The sequence below is a fragment of the Schistocerca nitens genome, chromosome 8 (genome assembly GCF_023898315.1).
Source record: "Schistocerca nitens isolate TAMUIC-IGC-003100 chromosome 8, iqSchNite1.1, whole genome shotgun sequence".
Lineage (NCBI taxonomy): Eukaryota > Metazoa > Arthropoda > Insecta > Orthoptera > Acrididae > Schistocerca > Schistocerca nitens.
Genome location: NC_064621.1, coordinates 61,759,533 through 61,778,799, shown reverse-complemented (window position 1 = coordinate 61,778,799; position 19,267 = coordinate 61,759,533). Strand labels below are relative to the sequence as shown.

At 42.6% G+C, this 19,267-nt stretch overlaps 1 protein-coding gene across 2 annotated transcripts in view; it reads right to left on the bottom strand.

Moving 5' to 3' along the window:
• LOC126198441 (multidrug resistance protein homolog 49-like) overlaps positions 1–19,267 on the bottom strand; it is a 439,165-nt gene that overhangs the window by 312,005 nt on the left and 107,893 nt on the right. For both annotated transcript variants that reach the window (XM_049934764.1, XM_049934763.1), the window contains exon 4: positions 10,288–10,481. In XM_049934764.1, the coding sequence (XP_049790721.1) occupies positions 10,288–10,481 (194 nt within the window). The remainder of the gene's footprint in view (positions 1–10,287; positions 10,482–19,267) is intronic.

The window sequence follows — 19,267 nt, the reverse complement described above, 5'->3', positions numbered from 1 at the left end:
ATACAGATGAAAGCCACACTTAAATACTACTTTTCTACATAGTTGCCATTTAAATTAAGGCACTTATCGTAGCATTGGACGAGCTTGGAAATTCCTTCGTCGTAAAATTCGGCCGCCTGCGCCTTCAACCACATGGTGACTGTCTTTTAGGACAGAAAAGGTGTGATTTTTGTGGATTTCCTGGAAAGAGGCACTACAATAAACTCTCAAAGGTATTGCCAAACTCTGCACAACCTCAGAAGAGCAATACAAAACAAGCGCAGGGGAAAGTTGGGCTCAAAGATCTTGCTGATTCACGACAACGCCCGGGCCCACACGGCAAATGCCACTCGTGAAGTTCTCGAATCTTTTAAGTGGGAGTTGTTTCCTCATCCGCCGTACAGTCCCGACCTGGCACCGAGCGACTTCCACTCATTCCCAGCAATGAAGAAGTGGTTGGCTATGCAGCGTTTTGATGACGACGCACAGCTTCAAGAAGAGGTAACCACGTGGTTGAAGGCGGAGGCGGCCGAATTTTACGACGAAGGAATTTGCAAGCTCGTCCATCGCTACGGTAAGTGCCTTAATTTAAATGGCAACTATGTAGAAAAGTAGTATTTAAGTGTGGCTTTCATCTGTATATAATAAAAAAAATTTCCAATACTTTATTTATTTTTAATTCCAAAACGTAATGTACTTTGTGGATAGCCCTCATACCACATTCATAACTAGCCATGGCGTAAGCTTTGTTTTTCTAGGAATTTAAAGGGAATGACTTCCAGCAGTTGTTTCAATGGGTTTAAGTGAAAATTACAGTTTCATAATACAAGAAGAGGTTCAAAATTACCACTAGATCTCAGATTCATTTTTGAGTTATCACCATATAACACCCTTTTGTATTCTGAAAATACTATCCCTGGAATTTGAATTTCCCCAGAAAAAGATTCTGTACATTATTACTGAATGGAAATATGCAGAATAAACACTTTTAAATCACACACAGCAGTAATAATGCCTACTGCAAACTTTGCCAAACCAATGCACTTCATTAATTCTATGCAGTCGGTTTTTCTGTGATCTACCTGTAGTTTCAAAAACCTAATATTCTCTGCTTCTTCTATTTCACTGTTTTGAGAAATATATTTTCACAGCTCATGGAATCCTATAGGAATTACTGAACTGTATGTACTGTCTCTTGTCAAAAATCAGCAATAATCTATTTGCCTTGAACCGCCTGTTTACATTCTGGATCATTTCATTAGCTGCCTTTCCAGCAAGGGGGCTGACTTTCTATTTCTGTACTTGTATCATCTGAGAAAAGTACAAAATTGCATCGCAGAAGGTGCAAATGGAAGATGTTTATGTATTTCAAAAATGGATGATCCAGAATCAAACCTTATGGTACACCATGTTTGACTGCTACAAATTCCGAGTGCCTACCATTCTGTGATTAAAATGGAACTGAAACATAGTGATTTCTCTTGTTCACATAAGATAAAAACCATGGGCCTGCTGTGCCCAGTGCCACTACATAATATTTTAGTTTTTTCATTAGAATATCATGGCTCACACAATCAAAAGCCTTAGCCAAGTCACAAAATATCCCCAATGCTAGTAATTTCTGTTTGATTGATTCTTGTGTATCATCTGTCAATGTTTTAGCCTGTTCAGTTGAGATTGCCTTTTTTTAAAAACCCACACTGTTTTCTGTTGAGTACACATTCCTGTACTACATGTGTATAAAGTCTATTGTACAGTATTTTCTTGAAAATTTTTGAAAATGATGGCAGTAATGAGTTGGGTCAGTAATTTCTTACTAACATTTTGTCTTCTTTTTTGTGAAGTAGCTTGACATTTTACTATTGATTTCATCACAATCACTTGAACATTTATTTTTAAGAGAGTTGTTAATGCTGTAAACTTCTTTTGAAGATTCTGAATGTAGATGAAAAAACATGTTTTCCGACTTTTCTTAGGAAGTGTAGACTGTCTGTCATGGAAATATTCAAATATAATTTGCCTGCTCTTGACAGAAAAGGAGTTATTAAAATTATTTGCAAATTAAGGACTCTTTGAACAGTTCCTTATCCAGCTTAAAAAAATTTCTTCATTTTATTGTTTGATTTTCTGTCTAATTTTTACTATGTTCAAAACAGTTATTATCTTGCTGCTGGAGGAGGATTTTCTTAAGTCAATACATTTTGATGACTTTTGCAGTACAGCTTGTAATGCTGTTTAACCCCGTCATCATCCATATCCCTTCATGCCAAGTAGAAGCTTTTCTCAGTTTTGCACGATAGCCTATGACTACGATACAGAATACATACCACTTTTCATTTTACATCTTAATAGTTGAATAAATTTCTTCACAGAAAAAAAAATCAAATCTTATGTTGTTCTAGATGTAACCGATACACTTACGAGATTGCAGCACATTTCAAAAGCAGTGGTAGCTTCGTGTAGAATCTGTATCTACCAGCTCCGACACCCAAAAACAGTTACCCTTTCACGTATTAGAGTGACATTGATATGATGTGAATCTGTGAGGAGTGGCAGTGTTGTGCATATTTCTCCAGTCCGTATTTCACAATTTTTTCTTGAATTATTCAGTTTCTTTTTCATTTATTACCCCTGTTGTAGTGCTGTGCACTATCAACACCATGCCAGTAGAGGTTGGCAGTAACTCACGTGACTGCCCCACCAAACTGTGGCTGGTTTGAAGACGCAAACTCTGCTTGATGCACAAGTAGTGCCACCACTCTGCTGGCATAAGAAGATGCTGCACCATAGCCAACCCAGTCTGACAGTGGAGTTCACTTGGCACATTTGAAGCCTACTAGTTAGCCTCACTTATCTGTTGTTATTATCTATGATGAACTTGACTGTGTCAAGGAATACTTTGAATACAACTGGACTTGCTGAACTGAAGAAAGCCAGTGTTAAGAATATATTATTTGTGCTTCTCATTATTTTCCTCTCAGTCCCAGCATCCAACTACTGCTCGGCATCCATCCCTCGACTGACCCAATACTTGTAATTTTCCAATTATTTTTATTTATATCATGTACTCTGATATTGAATGTCAGCAGTAGACCATCTTGGTCTGACAGGTAATTAAGTGTGGGAATTGCACTGTGACTTTGCAGTCTCAATAGCAGCATTGCTGGTTCTCATAATTGTTACTGCATATTGTGTGAGGGCAGCTAGATTATATGAAATGCCAAAGACTTTGAGTTCTAATTTATCAGTTATATTTACTTCTTTTAATTACAATAGCCTGAAATCTCAATTTACCCTCAAAAAAGTGCTGCCTTCACAACACTGACTAAAGGGACATACCCACAAGTATCGGTGTCCCCCCCCCCCCCCTTCCCCCTTGAAGTTTCTGCTATCACCTCAGCAAATTTCATTTTCCTATGCCTGTTGTGATGTAGGTCATAGCTGGTGAAACCCCACTTTTCAACGGCATCAATAGAAACCAAACCTAGGTTCAACCTAGCATGTGACAGAAGCAGATATTCTAACTCCATGTTGACTGAACTCACAGAACTCTTTAGCTGCAGCTGATCGTAACCCCTCAAAGTACAAACAAACTAAATGTTTCTATGGCTTGTTGCTGGAGCTATCTTTACCAGTACACTTTTGATACTGAAGCCATCGTCCCTGTCAATACTGTTCCCTGTTACACGCATTACTACAAATGATCCTCTGTTCCAAAATCTTTGCACAAAGAACTTATATTCTGTATCATTTCGCTAAGACTTGCACTTGGCTTGAACTGCAGGATGATGGGAAAGCCACTGCAGCAGTACAACCTTCCACTTAGTGTCGCAGGGGGCAGCACCCACTAGAAAGAAGCTGCGGTATGACAGCTGTCATGTGCCACCCTTTCATCTTGCCTGTACTGCTTCATCAAACACATGTGTGCTGCGTGCCCTATGCATTGGGCTGTTCGCAACAAGTGTCAAAACAATGGCCACATTGCATCAGTGTATAACTCCTCTTCAAACGAGGTGGACACCAGTACTACCACCACAATTACTGTCTCCCTGAACAAATTGTTCATTGACTTATGTGTGTTTAATAAACCACTAAAAATGCAAGTGGACACAGGAGCCATAGTGACTTCAGTATCTGCACAAACATACATGGACTAGAGCTCTTGTCCCCTCACACAGGTTTCACAGAAGTTTGTTAGCTATAATAAACAGTAGTTTCCGATCCTAGGTCAATTGTCCAGTCCTGTATCTTACAAATCTGTTGTTCACCCTCTCACCTTTCTTGTTGTGGGTCATTTCCATACCACACACCTGTTTGGTTTAGATGCGTTTAATGCTTCCAGTTGCTTCATTGCCAATGAGGTAAATTTAGTGTCACATCAGATTCCATATTAGCAACTGTAGTTCTTCTGCTATGAGTTTTCATCGCTGTATTCCCCTGGGCTGGATGTGCTACTGGTTTTCAGGTGAATGTTACCACGAAAGAGCCCGCCTGCTCTCATTTTTTCCAGATGCTGCAGGTGCCTGTCACGTTGCACGACTCTGTCAAGGCTGTATTACATAGTCTGATGTTGCTCGATGTTATTCGGCCTATTCCTTCCACCAAATGGGCTACACCACTGGTCATCATTAAGAAGCAGACAGGTGAGCTTTGCCTCTGCAGCAACTTCAGTGTCACATTAATGCACAGTTCATGATAGATACATACCCTTTGGACCACCCTGATGGGTTGCTCACAAAATTATCAGGTGACCACTATTTTTCCAAGACTGATTTGTTGGAAGCGTACCTCCAGCTCCCCTCCAATGAGGCCATTGTCAATATACCTTTCGGCCTATACCAATATCACATGTTTTGAGTGGGGTCCGCCTTTAGCAAAACACAATTTTGTTTTTTGTCCCAGACATGTTTCACTGCAGTTGCAACATCATCAGCGGGCTTTTTTTTATTATTATGGCTGTTAAACATAAGGAATGTTCTTTACTGTTTAAATACACAAAAATATTAGTTTCTAAATCGTAATTACAGGTTTCTGAAGAGCACATAAAATTGTGTACTCATACTTTCTTACCACATGGTGTGGTTATCCTGCTGCATTACATTTTTACAGTGACTATTTATCTTTACAGTTTGTCACCTGCAACTATATACAACTTAATGTAGGCAAAACATTTACGCAAAAATTACGATTTCTAAACTATGCCTGAGATTAATAATTCATGTGAAAGGTGTGTGTGTGTGTGTGTGTGTGTGTGTGTGTGTGTGTACAAGGGGGGGGGGGGGCAGGTGGGTTTCATACCTTCTACTGTTCCACTGTCCACGATACCATCTTGTTATTACAGCTGGTAAACAGTGACAGTGACAGCTCAACACATAGAACTTGATAATGAAGATGACGAAAAAAGAAACCGTAAGTGATGTTATTCAATCTGTATATTGAGCAAGCAGTAAAGGAAACAAAAGAACAATTTGGAGTAGGTATTAAAATCCAGGGAGAAGAAATAAAAACTTTGAGGTTTGCCGATGACATTTTAATTCTGTCAGAGACAGCAAAGGAGTTGGAAGAGCAGCTGAATGGAATGGACAGTGTCTTGAAAGGAGGATATAAGATGAACATCAACAAAAGCAAAACGAGGATAATGGAATGTAGTCGAATTAAGTCGGGTGATGCTGAGGGATTTAGATTAGGAAATGAGACACTTAAAGTAGTAAAGGAGTTTCGCTATTTGGGGAGCAAAGGAACTGATGATGGTCGAAGTAGAGAGGATATGAAATGTAGACTGGCAATGGCAAGGAAAGCGTTTCTGAAGAAGAGAAATTTGTTAGCATCGAGTATAGATTTAAGTGTCAGGAAGTCGTTTCTGACAGTATTTGTATGGAGTGTAGCCATGTATGGAAGTGAAACATGGACAATAAATAGTTTGGACAAGAAGAGAATAGAAGCTTTCGAAATGTGGTGCTACAGAAAAATGTTGAAGATTGGGTGGGTAGATCACGTAACTAATGAGGAGGTATTGAATAGGATTGGGGAGAAGAGAAGTTTGTGGCACAACTTGACTAGAAGAAGGGATTGGTTGGTAGGACATGTCCTGAGGCATCAAGGGATCACAAATTTAGCATTCGAGAGCAGCGTGGAGGGTAAAAATCGTAGAGGGAGACCAAGAGATGAATACACTAAGCAGATTCAGAAGGATGTAGGTTGCAGTAGGTACTGGGAGATGAAGGAGCTTGCACAGGATAGATTAGCATGGAGAGCTGCATTAAACCAGTCTCAGGACTGAAGACCACAACAACAAGTGAAACACAATGTAAATAGATACACACAAGCGCGCGTGCATCCACACCACACACACACACACACACACACACACACACACACACACACACACACACACACACACACATACCTTTCACATGAATTATTAATCTCAGGCATAGCCATAGCAGTTCAGAAATCATAATTTTTGCGCAAATATTTTGCCTACATTAAGTTGTATATAATTGCAGGTGACAAACTGCAAAGGAAAATAGTCACTGTAAAAATGTAATGCAGCAGGAAAACCACACCATGTGTTAAGAAGGTACGAATACACAATTTTATGTGTCCTTCAAAAACCTGTAATTACAATTTAGAAACTAATATTTATGTGTATTTAAACAGCCATAATAATAAAAAAAACCACTGATGATGCTGCAACTGCAATGAGACACGTCTAGTACAAAAAAAAAATAATTGTGTTTTGCTAAAGGTAGACCCCACACAAAACACGTTATTGTTAAGGCAAAATTACATCAATGATATCCTTGCTTCAGGTTCTTTCACCAAAGACCACCTTGGCAGTCTCCGATCGTTGTTTTCTGTTTTGCAGTCTGCAGGTCTCAAGTGCAATCTAGCCAAATCTCAATATTTTCAGCCTTGAATTGAACACCTAGGGTTTCAGGTTTCTCACACAGGGGTCAAGCCATTGTGGTGTCACCACGTTAACACAATTGTGGCTTTGCTGCAGACGACTTCCATTAAAGAACTGTAGGTGTTTTTAGGTAATAAATGTGTAAAACCATAAATTTTTACCAAACGCATCCACTGTTGCTCAGCCCCACGCAATTTTGCATAAAAATTTGCCTTTTTTGTGGCCCCAGGTTGTGACTGAGTGTTCACTTTGTCTAAAACCAAGCTTCAATATGCCCCATGTCTGGCCACTTTTCCACCGGGTCAGCATCTCGTGTTGCCTACAGATGCCTCTCAGCACGGTATTGGTGCGAAGTTGGTACACAAATATGCAGATGGGTCTCAACAACCCATTGCTTATCCTTCTATGACTAACTCTCACTCAACAGCGATATTCTCAGATTGAAAATGAGGCTTTAGCAATAGTTTTCGCCCTCAAGAAATTTCACTCTTCTTGTATGGTTCTTAGATCCATTTAATCATGGATCACAAGCCATTGGTTGCTCTTTTTAACCCTTCAGCTTCTGTACCAAATAAGGCAGCATATCATTTGCAGTGGTGGGCTCTTTTCCTCTCCAGTTATCATTATCAGATCCATTAGTGGCCGATGGCACAACAAGCCAACACCAACGCCAATTCCTTATGTCACATTCCAACTGGACCAGACCTGGAATTCGACTGGACTAGTTGCTTTGATTTTATTTAGATACTGAGAACCAGAATGTGGTCGATGGTTTCCCAGTCACTAGTGCCACGGTAGCACCGACCGTTGCCATGAAGCCTATACATTGTTGGGTCTTCTCTTTTGTGCAGCATGTGTGGCTAGAAAAACTCCCGGGCCGTGCCTTGTATCCCTCGCAGAATTACTTCTCCCTCCAGTACCACCTTTCTGTGTTTCATGTGGTTCCCTAGGTTATGACTCCTCCTTCCTTACACCATAATGTACTACAGCTTCTGCATGTCGATCATTGGGGGACCTATCGCACCGAAGCTTTGGCCCATCGGCAAGGGTATTGGCTGGACATAGATGGGGACATTATACGGCTTATCTCCACTTGCACTCACTGTGTTCGGCAACAGTCGGCCCTGTGTGCATCTTTTTGCCCCTGGCCGATGCTGCGGCACCCGTGGGAGCATCTGCATGTCAATTTTGCTGGGCCCTTCCTAAATCAGTATTGGCTCATTGTAGTAAACACCTATTCCCACATTTTCCACATGGTATGTATGCAGCAGGCACTATTTAAGCCCTGACTACAATTTTTACAATTGAGGGACTTCAGAATACCACATTTACCGATAATTGCCCCCAGTTTGTTTTTCGAGAATTTGCATCTTTTAGCAGACTAGTAGGGTTTGCATCTCACAACTCCCCCTTTTCATTCTCAGCCTAATGTTGAGGCCAAACACGTGGTTCGGATGTTTAAAACTCAGATGCCAAAGTATGTATCCGGTAGGTCCCCTGAAGCTAGTTTTGACTGTATTTCGAGTTCAAACCATTCCACTCCTGGAGGAGGGGGAGAGGGGCAGACTAGAGCCCAGCGGAGTGGCTACATGCCAACTGCAGACCCTCCTTCACCTGGTGCATCCAACGCGACATCTGCCAGCATCACCAGCTCCTTGACGGTTCCAGCCGGTTGTGCCTGTCTGGGCACGAGGTTTCGGCCACAAGCCAAAATGGGTTCCTGCTGTCATTAAGCATTGCTAGATAAGGTGCCTGTGTGCCATCTGTGCTCCTGGCGGGCAGACATCCTGCCACTTCAACCAGCTGCGGCCGCATACGGCAGGGTCTGTTCCGGAGGGCCCACCGCATCCCCTGCCCTGCCTCTGCCATCACGAATGCCTGTACCTGCGTCACAGATGGTCCGTGTTTCCACCGAGCGAGTGTCGCTGCCTGGCGGATCGCTGTCTCGGGTCCCTGCCTCCGTCCCCACTCCCCCGGTGCAGGCCCCTGCTGTATTCGACACTGCGGCTGCTGCTGCCTTCACTGCAGGGTCTCGTGCGGCAGAGTCTCTGAAGCTCCAGCTGATGCCTCTGGGTCCAATTGCTGACAAAGATGAGGACGTATCTACAGAGATGACGTCCCCAGTCTTGTCGTACGGCCTCTCATGAGAGGGAGGACAGTGTGCCAAGTCACCCGTCATCGCTTCTGCCCCCACTTGCCAATACCTGCCTGTCACATGCTGCAGCAGCTGCCATTGTCAGGCCATGAAGTGGAGGTCAGTACTGTCACTGGTGTATTCTGTGACTAGTAATCTCAGTACCTTGTGAGATCAGTGCTTTTTTTCATGGTACCAGTCCTTTTTCAGAAACTGTTTTTTTTTTTTTTTACTATGCTTTTTTATGTGCCATGCATTTTTTCTGTACCATACATTTTTCTGCGCCTAGCATTTTATGTATGTATGTGGTTTTCTGACCTCCTAGAAGGGAGGTACCTTCACTCATGATGCGTTCAATTTGAGAGATCGTGCATCTGTATAGTTCACTGGCCTTCTTAGAAAGGCCACTGCGGTCGGCCCTCTGGTGTGCTCTGGTGAGGCCCCAAACAAACAATATTAATTAAGCAATCACAAACTAGTCCTCAGCCTATTCTGTAAAATGTACTACTGCTGCCCATTCAGTGTGTTCAGTACTATGTGCAACCTGTACTTCACTGTATCTTACATTGGCTCTATAAAGTACTGTGTTCCATAAATCGTGTTTATGCTGTATCAGTTAAAGTATGGCAAACATCAAAAAGATCTTATGTCAGAAGTACAATGTGTGTTTCTTTAGAACAGAAATTCCATGCATATTTCTTCTCTCACATGTTCTCCACATGTTGTTCAAGACCATAATGATGATTCTCATTCATATTTTTCCATTATTTTCATAGCTATGTGTATTTAACTCAGATGATTAGCCACAATTACAAACTGAGGTTGAACTAATTAAAAACACATATTCTAGGCAAATAGAAAATTCAAAGGATTCTATTATTCATAAAAATTTAAAAAAACTCTTAGAATACAGTCAAATTAATCATGAGACTTATTAAACACAAAATGAACAAATCTGAGGTACAGTTCTCAGTGGCAGCTGTCAGACATCAGTTGTCTGTTAGTAACATATTTCATTCTCAGAAACTGTAAAATGTGTGTCTTCTTGCAGTGATGGTAGGTAACAAGTTCATTTATAATTTAATGACCATATCTAACAACTTACATATTTGGGTGACACCTCTATAATACGAATTACTGTACATCGAAAAGTATGACTTTCACTTCATTTTTAGTCAATTCAGTTACCTAGCTACAGAGCTAAATTAACAACTGAAGTTAATAAATATCGAAACAACAGTCACTTGCAAATTGCTGAACTTACAAAATACGTCCGCCACCAGCCAGAGGGAGAATTGTAGTGGGTGATGATGTAATGTTCTCAGCATTGCGATCAACAAGGATTGTTGTGAATTCTCCATACAACACAATGACAGCAGGCATGCAAAGTCCAGTAATGACGCCAAGTGTAACACCGAGGAACATCAACAGTTGCTCCCAGCATGTTGCATATTGGAACTGTGAGAAGAGAAAAAAGAAGTCACAATCAAATTCATTACAAAACAATAGAATCTTAACATCTAAGGCCTAAATGATTTACTGTGCACTTAGATCTCGAATACTCATATTGTAAATGAAGAATAATAGAATGTGAGGCAGAAAATGTGTTCTTCACATTTACCTACTGTAATTTTGAAAGAGGAATAACACACACACACACACACACACACACACACACACACACACTCTGTGGTGTCACCGCCAGACACCACACTTGCTAGGTGGTAGCCTTTAAATCGGCCGCGGTCCGTTAGTATACATCGGACCCGCGTGTCGCCACTATCAGTGATTGCAGACCGAGCGCCGCCACACGGCAGGTCTAGAGAGACGTCCTAGCACTCGTCCCAGTTGTACAGCCGACTTTGCTAGCGATGGTTCACTGAAAAAATACGCTCTCATTTGCCGAGACGATAGTTAGCATAGCCTTCAGCTACGTCATTTGCTACGACCTAGCAAGGCGCCATCAGTTACTATTGATATTGTGAATGATGTACCGTCATGACCGACGTTCTTCATTAACGGATTAAAGTAAAGTATTCCACCAGCTACGTCCGTTTTTCTAAATTCTAATTTCCTTGTCCTGTTCCAGACCTCACACCAGCCTGCGTGAGCTAAAACGCGTGCCTTTCGCCCTCCTCTAGTAACACGGTGTTGGCTCTCCTGCCAACCAAAACATTGGTGATGAGGCACAACCGCGTTCTTATCGATATTGCCCTGATTTACTCGTGTAATGGCTTTGCCACAATCTCCAGATGTACTGTCCGAATTTTATTGCTTACAGAAACAGCAGACGCAGGTCTTACTGGATGTCCTTGGACAGCTCGTCCAGGGTCAACGGGCAATGCAAAACAATGCGGCAGCCACCGCTCCACCGCTAACGCAGCCACAACACGCTGTTGCACCAACTTTTTGACCTTTTGATGATGCACTGGAAAGCTGGATGGAATGGTCACGCCAATTTGGATTCCATCTCACCGCCTACAGAATTCAAGGTAATGAGCGGCAGCCTTTTTTGTTGTCCTCAGTAGGGGTGACCACGTACCGTGTGATAGTCAAATTATTTCCCCGACGCGACATAGCAACTCTCTCCTACGACGAAATTTTGTCTGCACCCATGAACCATGGACCTTGCCGTTGGTGGGGAGGCTTGCGTGCCTCAGCGATACAGATGGCCGTACCGTAGGTGCAACCACAATGGAGGGGTATCTGTTGAGAGGCCAGACAAACATGTGGTTCCTGAAGAGGGGCAGCAGCCTTTTCAGTAGTTGCAGGGGCAACAGTCTGGATGATTGACTGATCTGGCCTTGTAACATTAACCAAAACGGCCTTGCTGTGCTGGTACTGCGAACGGCTGAAAGCAAGGGGAAACTACAGCCGTAATTTTTCCCGAGGACATGCAGCTTTACTGTATGATTAAATGATGATGGCGTCCTCTTGGGTAAAATATTCCGGAGGTAAAATAGTCCCCCATTCGGATCTCCGGGCGGGGACTACTCAAGAGGACGTCGTTATCAGGAGAAAGAAAACTGGCATTCTACGGATCGGAGCGTGGAATGTCAGATCCCTTAATCGGGCAGGTAGGTTAGAAAATTTAAAAAGGGAAATGGATAGGTTAAAGTTAGATATAGTGGGAATTAGTGAAGTTCGGTGGCAGGAGGAACAAGACTTTTGGTCAGGTGATTACAGGGTTATAAATACAAAATCAAATAGGGGTAATGCAGGAGTAGGTTTAATAATGAATAAAAAAATAGGAGTGCGGGTTAGCTACTACAAACAGCATAGTGAACGCATTATTGTGGCCAAGATAGACACAAAGCCCATGCCTACTACAGTAGTACAAGTTTATATGCCAACTAGCTCTGCAGATGATGAAGAAATTGATGAAATGTATGACGAGATAAAAGAAATTATTCAGGTAGTGAAGGGAGACGAAAATTTAATAGTCATGGGTGACTGGAATTCGTCAGTAGGAAAAGGGAGAGAAGGAAACATAGTAGGTGAATATGGATTGGGGGGAAGAAATGAAAGAGGAAGCCGCCTTGTAGAATTTTGCACAGAGCATAACTTAATCATAGCTAACACTTGGTTCAAGAATCATAAAAGAAGGTTGTATACCTGGAAGAATCCTGGAGATACTAATAGGTATCAGATAGATTATATAATGGTAAGACAGAGATTTAGGAACCAGGTTTTAAATTGTAAGACATTTCCAGGGGCAGATGTGGATTCTGACCACAATCTATTGGTTATGAACTGCAGATTGAAATTGAAGAAACTGCAAAAAGGTCGGAATTTAAGGAGATCGGACCTGGATAAACTGAAAGAACCAGAGGTTGTAGAGAGTTTCAGGGAGAGCATAAGGGAACAATTGACAGGAATGGGGGAAAGAAATACAGTAAAAGAAGAATGGGTAGCTCTGAGGGATGAAGTAGTGAAGGCAGCAGAGGATCTAGTAGGTAAAAAGACGAGGGCTAATAGAAATCCTTGGGTAACAGAAGAAATATTGAATTTAATTGATGAAAGGAGAAAATATAAAAATGCAGTAAATGAAGCAGGCAAAAAGGAATACAAACGTCTCAAAAATGAGATTGACAGAAAGTGCAAAATGGCTAAGCAGGGATGGCTAGAGGACAAATGTAAGGATGTAGAGGCTTGTCTCACTAGGGGTAAGATAGATACTGCCTACAGGAAAATTAAAGAGACCTTTGGAGAGAAGAGAACCACTTGTATGAATATCAAGAGCTCAGATGGCAACCCAGTTCTAAGGAAAGAAGGGAAGGCAGAAAGGTGGAAGGAGTATATAGAGGGTTTATACAAGGGCGATGTACTTGAGGACAGTATTATGGAAGTGGAAGAGGATGTAGATGAAGATGAAATGGGAGATAAGATACTGCGTGAAGAGTTTGACAGAGCACTGAAAGACCTAAGTCGAAACAAGGCCCCGGGAGTAGACAACATTCCATTAGAACTACTGATGGCCTTGGGAGAGCCAGTCATGACAAAACTCTACCATCTGGTGAGCAAGATGTATGAGACAGGCGAAATACCCACAGACTTCAAGAAGAATATCATAATTCCAATACCAAAGAAAGCAGGTGTTGACAGATGTGAGAATTACCGAACTATCAGTTTAATAAGTCACAGCTGCAAAATACTAACGCGAATTCTTTACAGACGAAAGGAAAAACTGGTAGAAGCGGACCTCGGGGAAGATCAATTTGGATTCCGTAGAAATGTTGGAACACGTGAGGCAATACTAACCTTACGACTTATCTTAGAAGAAAGATTAAGAAAAGGCAAACCTACGTTTCTAGCATTTGTAAACTTAGAGAAAGCTTTTGACAACGTTAACTGGAATACTCTCTTTCAAATTCTGAAGGTGGCAGGGGTAAAATACAGGGAGCGAAAGGCTATTTACAATTTGTACAGAAACCAGATGGCAGTTATAAGAGTCGAGGGGCATGAAAGGGAAGCAGTGGTTGGGAAAGGAGTGAGACAGGGTTGTAGCCTCTCCCCGATGTTATTCAATCTGTATATTGAGCAAGCAGTAAAGGAAACAAAAGAAAAATTCGGAGTAGGTATTAAAATTCATGGAGAAGAAGTAAAAACTTTGAGGTTCGCCAATGACATTGTAATTCTGTCAGAGACAGCAAAGGACTTGGAAGAGCAGTTGAACGGAATGGATGGTGTCTTGAAGGGAGGATATAAGATGAACATCAACAAAAGCAAAATGAGGATAATGGAATTTAGTCGAATTAAGTCGGGTGATGTTGAGGGTATTAGATTAGGAAATGAGACACTTAAAGTAGTAAAGGAGTTTTGCTATTTAGGGAGTAAAATAACTGATGATGGTCGAAGTAGAGAGGATATAAAATGTAGACTGGCAATGGCAAGGAAATTGTTTCTGAAGAAGAGAAATTTGTTAACATCGAGTATAGATTTACGTGTCAGGAAGTCGTTTCTGAAAGTATTTGTATGGAGTGTAGCCATGTACGGAAGTGAAACATGGACGATAACCAGTTTGGACAAGAAGAGAATAGAAGCTTTCGAAATGTGGTGCTACAGAAGAATGCTGAAGATAAGGTGGGTAGATCACGTAACTAATGAGGAGGTATTGAATAGGATTGGGGAGAAGAGAAGTTTGTGGCACAACTTGACTAGAAGAAGGGATCGGTTGGTAGGACATGTTTTGAGGCACCAAGGGATCACAAATTTAGCATTGGAGGGCAGCGTGGAGGGTAAAAATCGTAGAGGGAGACCAAGAGATCAATACACTAAGCAGATTCAGAAGGATGTAGGTTGCCGTAGGTACTGGGAGATGAAGAGGCTTGCACGGGGTAGAGTGGCGTGGAGAGCTGCATCAAACCAGTCTCAGGACTGAAGACCACAACAACAACAATAAATGCATATTTCAAAGAATCAGTCAACGTAGTTGCAAAAAGGTATACCTTCTTTCGTACAAAACGTACGGCAGTTCAGACTAATCGGGAGTGGGTTGCAACCTTGCAAGGCCTTACTAGGGATTGTGCTTTTGAGTGTCAATGTGGAATCCCTTATTCAGATACTATGGTACGTGATGCAATTGCACATAACATTTCTGATGTTCGTATAAGGGAACAGATTTTGAAACTAGTCAATCCCTCCCTTCAACTAGTGATGGGCATATTGGATAGGCAGGACACACTTGACTTTTCTCAGGCATAATTTGAAACTTCACCAGCTGTGTGTCACGTTAACCGGCCCGCCGGGCGAGCTGCACGGAGCACTGAACAGCCCTCGCGCCCAGCCGCGCCGCTGCCGCCAGGCTCTCAGCCATGTGTGCCACGCAGGCAAGCAAATGCAGTGCTAATATCATGCCCGCAGTATGCTACTAGACATTAGCATGAGAATTGCCCATCACGCCAGGCTATTTGCTTTTTCTGTAATAAAAAAGGACATGTTCAGAGTGTTTGCCAGAAAAAGCTCAGATCGGACACTCACAACCATTCCAGGCCCTTTGCTTCGCGCCGAATTCGAACCAAGGATACTCAGGCTCATGAAACTTCACCCATGGAAATTCATGTAGTTCATTCCACTCCGCTCAGTGCCACTCTCTCTAACAGTGACTGTGTTCGTCCCACAAATAGTGTGCGTCGCCATCGCCGGAAATCCCGTCAAGTCGCAAGTGATTATGTACCAGTGTCAGTTCACGTTGCACGAGACAGTCGCTCTTGTCGTCAGCAGGACAATAAACTTTTTGTAGACTTGGACATTAACGGCAAAGTTATACCATTCCAGCTCGATACCGGAGCTGCAGTTTCACTGATCAATCAATACACGTACAAACAGCTGGGCACACCTCCGTTGCGTGCCGCAAATGTTAAGCTAACTAGCTATTCAGGTCAAAAGATCCCTGTGTTAGGACAGTGCAGCCTTCTTGCAACATACAAAGGACACACAAAACTTGTGTCATTTTACATCCTTTGTTTTTCTTCTGCAGTGAACTTGTTTGGTTTCGATTTATTTCAGTTGTTTAACTTGTCTATAGTAAATCAGGTCCTATCAGTGAACCAGACTGTGCCTTCAGACAGTGTTTCTCGTCTACGTGAAGAATTTGCAGACATTTCTGTACCCGGCCTTGGTTGCGCTAAGAACTATAAAGCACATTTAGAACTGAAAGTAAACGCGCAACCGAAATTTTTCAGAGCGCGCAATGCTCTCCACGCATTGCGTGATGAGGTCGCAAAAACATTACACGATTTGGAATCACAAGGTGTAATTGAACGTGTGCAGGCTTCTCTTTGGGCATCACCCTTAGTAATTTTGCCAAAACCTTCGGGAAAATTGAGACTTTGTGTGGACTTCAAGGCAACAGTGAATCCACAACTAGTGATTGCAACTTTTCCTTTACCCCGCCCGGAAGATTTTTTTGACAAACTGTGCCCGGGTAAATATTTTTCGAAGTTGGACCTAGCAGATGCGTACTTGCAAATACCGGTGGACGAAGACTCCCAGCGCGTTTTGGTGGTTAACATGCATCTTGGTTTGTATCGATTCAAATGACTGCCATTCGGGTGTGCATCCGCCCCTGCATTGTTTCAGCAATATCTCCAAACTGTTTGTGCGTCGGTCCCTACTGCAGCAAACTATCTGGACAATATTGTGATCTCCGGAAAGACAGAAGAAGAACATTTAGCCAATCTCAGAACATTATTTCAGTCTTGCGACAAAATGGTCTTCGCTTGCGGAAGGACAAATGTGTGTTTTTTGCTCGTGACTTGCCCTACCTGGGACATGTCCTCAATGCCCAAGGCATACATCCCAGTCCCGAGCACCTCCGTGCCATACAAGACTTGCCTTCACCGCAGAATTTGAAGCAGCTACAGAGTGTGCTGGGAAAAATCAACTATTATCATAAATATGTGCCGCATGCCTCTTCCATTTCAGCTCCGCTTCATCGCTTACGCCGTAAAGGTGTTCGGTTCGTCTGGACGACGGAATGCGAACGCGCCTTTCGCCAGTTGAAATCGGCGTTGCTTTCCAATACTTGCCTTATGCCATTCGATCCCCAGAAGCCCCTTTTGTTGATGGTGGATGCATCGGATTTCGGGATCGGCGCTGTGCTTGCGCACAAAGATGGATCGCACGATCGCCCTATTGCCTTTGCGTCCAAATTGCTCTCGTCTGGGCAAAGAAATTATTCACAGATCGAGAAAGAAGCATTGGCTCTCGTATTTGGTATTACAAAGTTTCACGATTTCTTGTATAGTCGTCACTTTACCATCATCACAGACCACAAACCTTTGACATCGCTTTTTCTTCCGAACAAGTCTGTACCTCCACGTACAGTGCAGAAATTCATTCGCTGGTCTATTTTCCTCTTGCAGTACCGCTACAATGTCTTGTATCGGTCCACTGCTAAGCACGGAAACGCCGATGCTTTGTCCCATTTGCCTGTTGCTGAGGATAGAGCATTCGATTCCTCCGAACTTGCTTGCATGTTCATTGATTCGGCAACCGATGACGTGGTCGAATCCTTTCCGATTTATTTTCATTGTGTAGCTACTGCCACAGCTGCCGACCCTGAACTTGCTACCGTTCTGCGTTTCGTTGCTACACAATGGCCCTTGTCAAAGTCACGGATCGGGGACCCGTTTTTTCACCGATTTTTTGCTCACAAGGAGAGACTTTTTGTTCGATGTGGTGTTTTGCTATTGCGTTCTGATAATGATCAGTCCAGGGTCGTGGTTCCACATTCATTACAGTCCTCTGTCTTACAGCTTCTTTGCTAAGTCATTTCCATCATCATATTGACTTTTTTATTTGCTCTTATTTTTCTACCTATCATTCTTTTTTCATCTGGTATCTGCCTGTGTCGTTTATAATCTGCAAACAAGTGCCAACCAGGGCTGATCATCCGTTGTTAACGCAGCAAGTTGTGCAGCCAGTGAGAAGTTAGTTTCAGGTAACCAATGATAGCAAGAAATTACAGTTTGCTTTTAGTGCTGAAACTGACCTTTTTCTGTCTCAAGTTTGTTTGTAGAGGTTAGCCTTAAATGCCATGAACAAAGTGATCACGATTTTAGTTCTACCGAAAGTTGCTGACCACTGCTTTCTCAGACACATTATACATCATGAGGTTGTTAGCCTACAACATGAGACGCCGGCCGCGGTGGTCTAGCGGTTCTGGCGCTGCAGTCCGGAACCGCGGGACTGCTACGGTCGCAGGTTCGAATCCTGCCTCGGGCATGGGTGTGTGATGTCCTTAGGTTAGTTAGGTTTAAGTAGTTCTAAGTTCTAGGGGACTTATGACCTAAGATGTTGAGTCCCATAGTGCTCAGAGCCATTTGAACCTACAACATGAGTTTAAATTCAGGGCTACAAAGTGTGTTATCTGCCACTATTCAGCCATTGGTCACTTAAAATCAGGTGTCAACAGAGCAAGTCATATTTCCAACTACCTTGCAGAATCCACTTCCAACATTGCTCTACATTACACATCTACAGCACTTGTGAAGTGACTTGCCTTATTTGTGTGTTACCTATACTGAGCCGTAGCCAGCATCTCATGTGGCAACACCACAGCAGCAAATGACAGATGTTAACTGTCAATAATTTTAAAAGGACTATAGGTTAGCCATGTCTTTGACTTCATTGTGTTGGAGAGAAATGTTCCATTAATGAAGAAAAATGAAAAAGATTGTTGAGACATGTGATTGTGGTGTCATAACACCTTGCTCTGGCCAGTGACATGGTAGTCAAGCACAGGATGAGCACAACAGTAGGTCTGATTATACTTAGATCACTGGTGCCTGGCACACAGGATATGCCATCGCTGAGGTTGTGCAGGCACAGGTTGTTTTGCATGCCACAGTGCTGAAGAAGTACCATGAGTATCTTGGTTCAGAGAAAACTGCTGACATCAGGCTCAACTGCCATGGGAAGCAAAATATTGATAATAAAGGTCACAGTTGACTATCATGGACAGCAAAACTGAATGGAGAGGCCACAATCAGCAAATCATTCAGCTGTTCAGATCTGGTTGGGAATCCCCAAAAGCAACCATACCATCCAAAACCACATCTTTCCTACTATGAGATATAGAAGCCACTGTCTCTCTCCCACCTGCCACCTGCCGCCCTCCCCATCCCCCCCCCCCACCACCACCACCCCCCATGTATATTTCACTACTCATCACAGGGCACACAGACTAGTGAAGGCACTGGAACATCATCACTGGATGCTTACAGTGCAGAAAAAGGTTA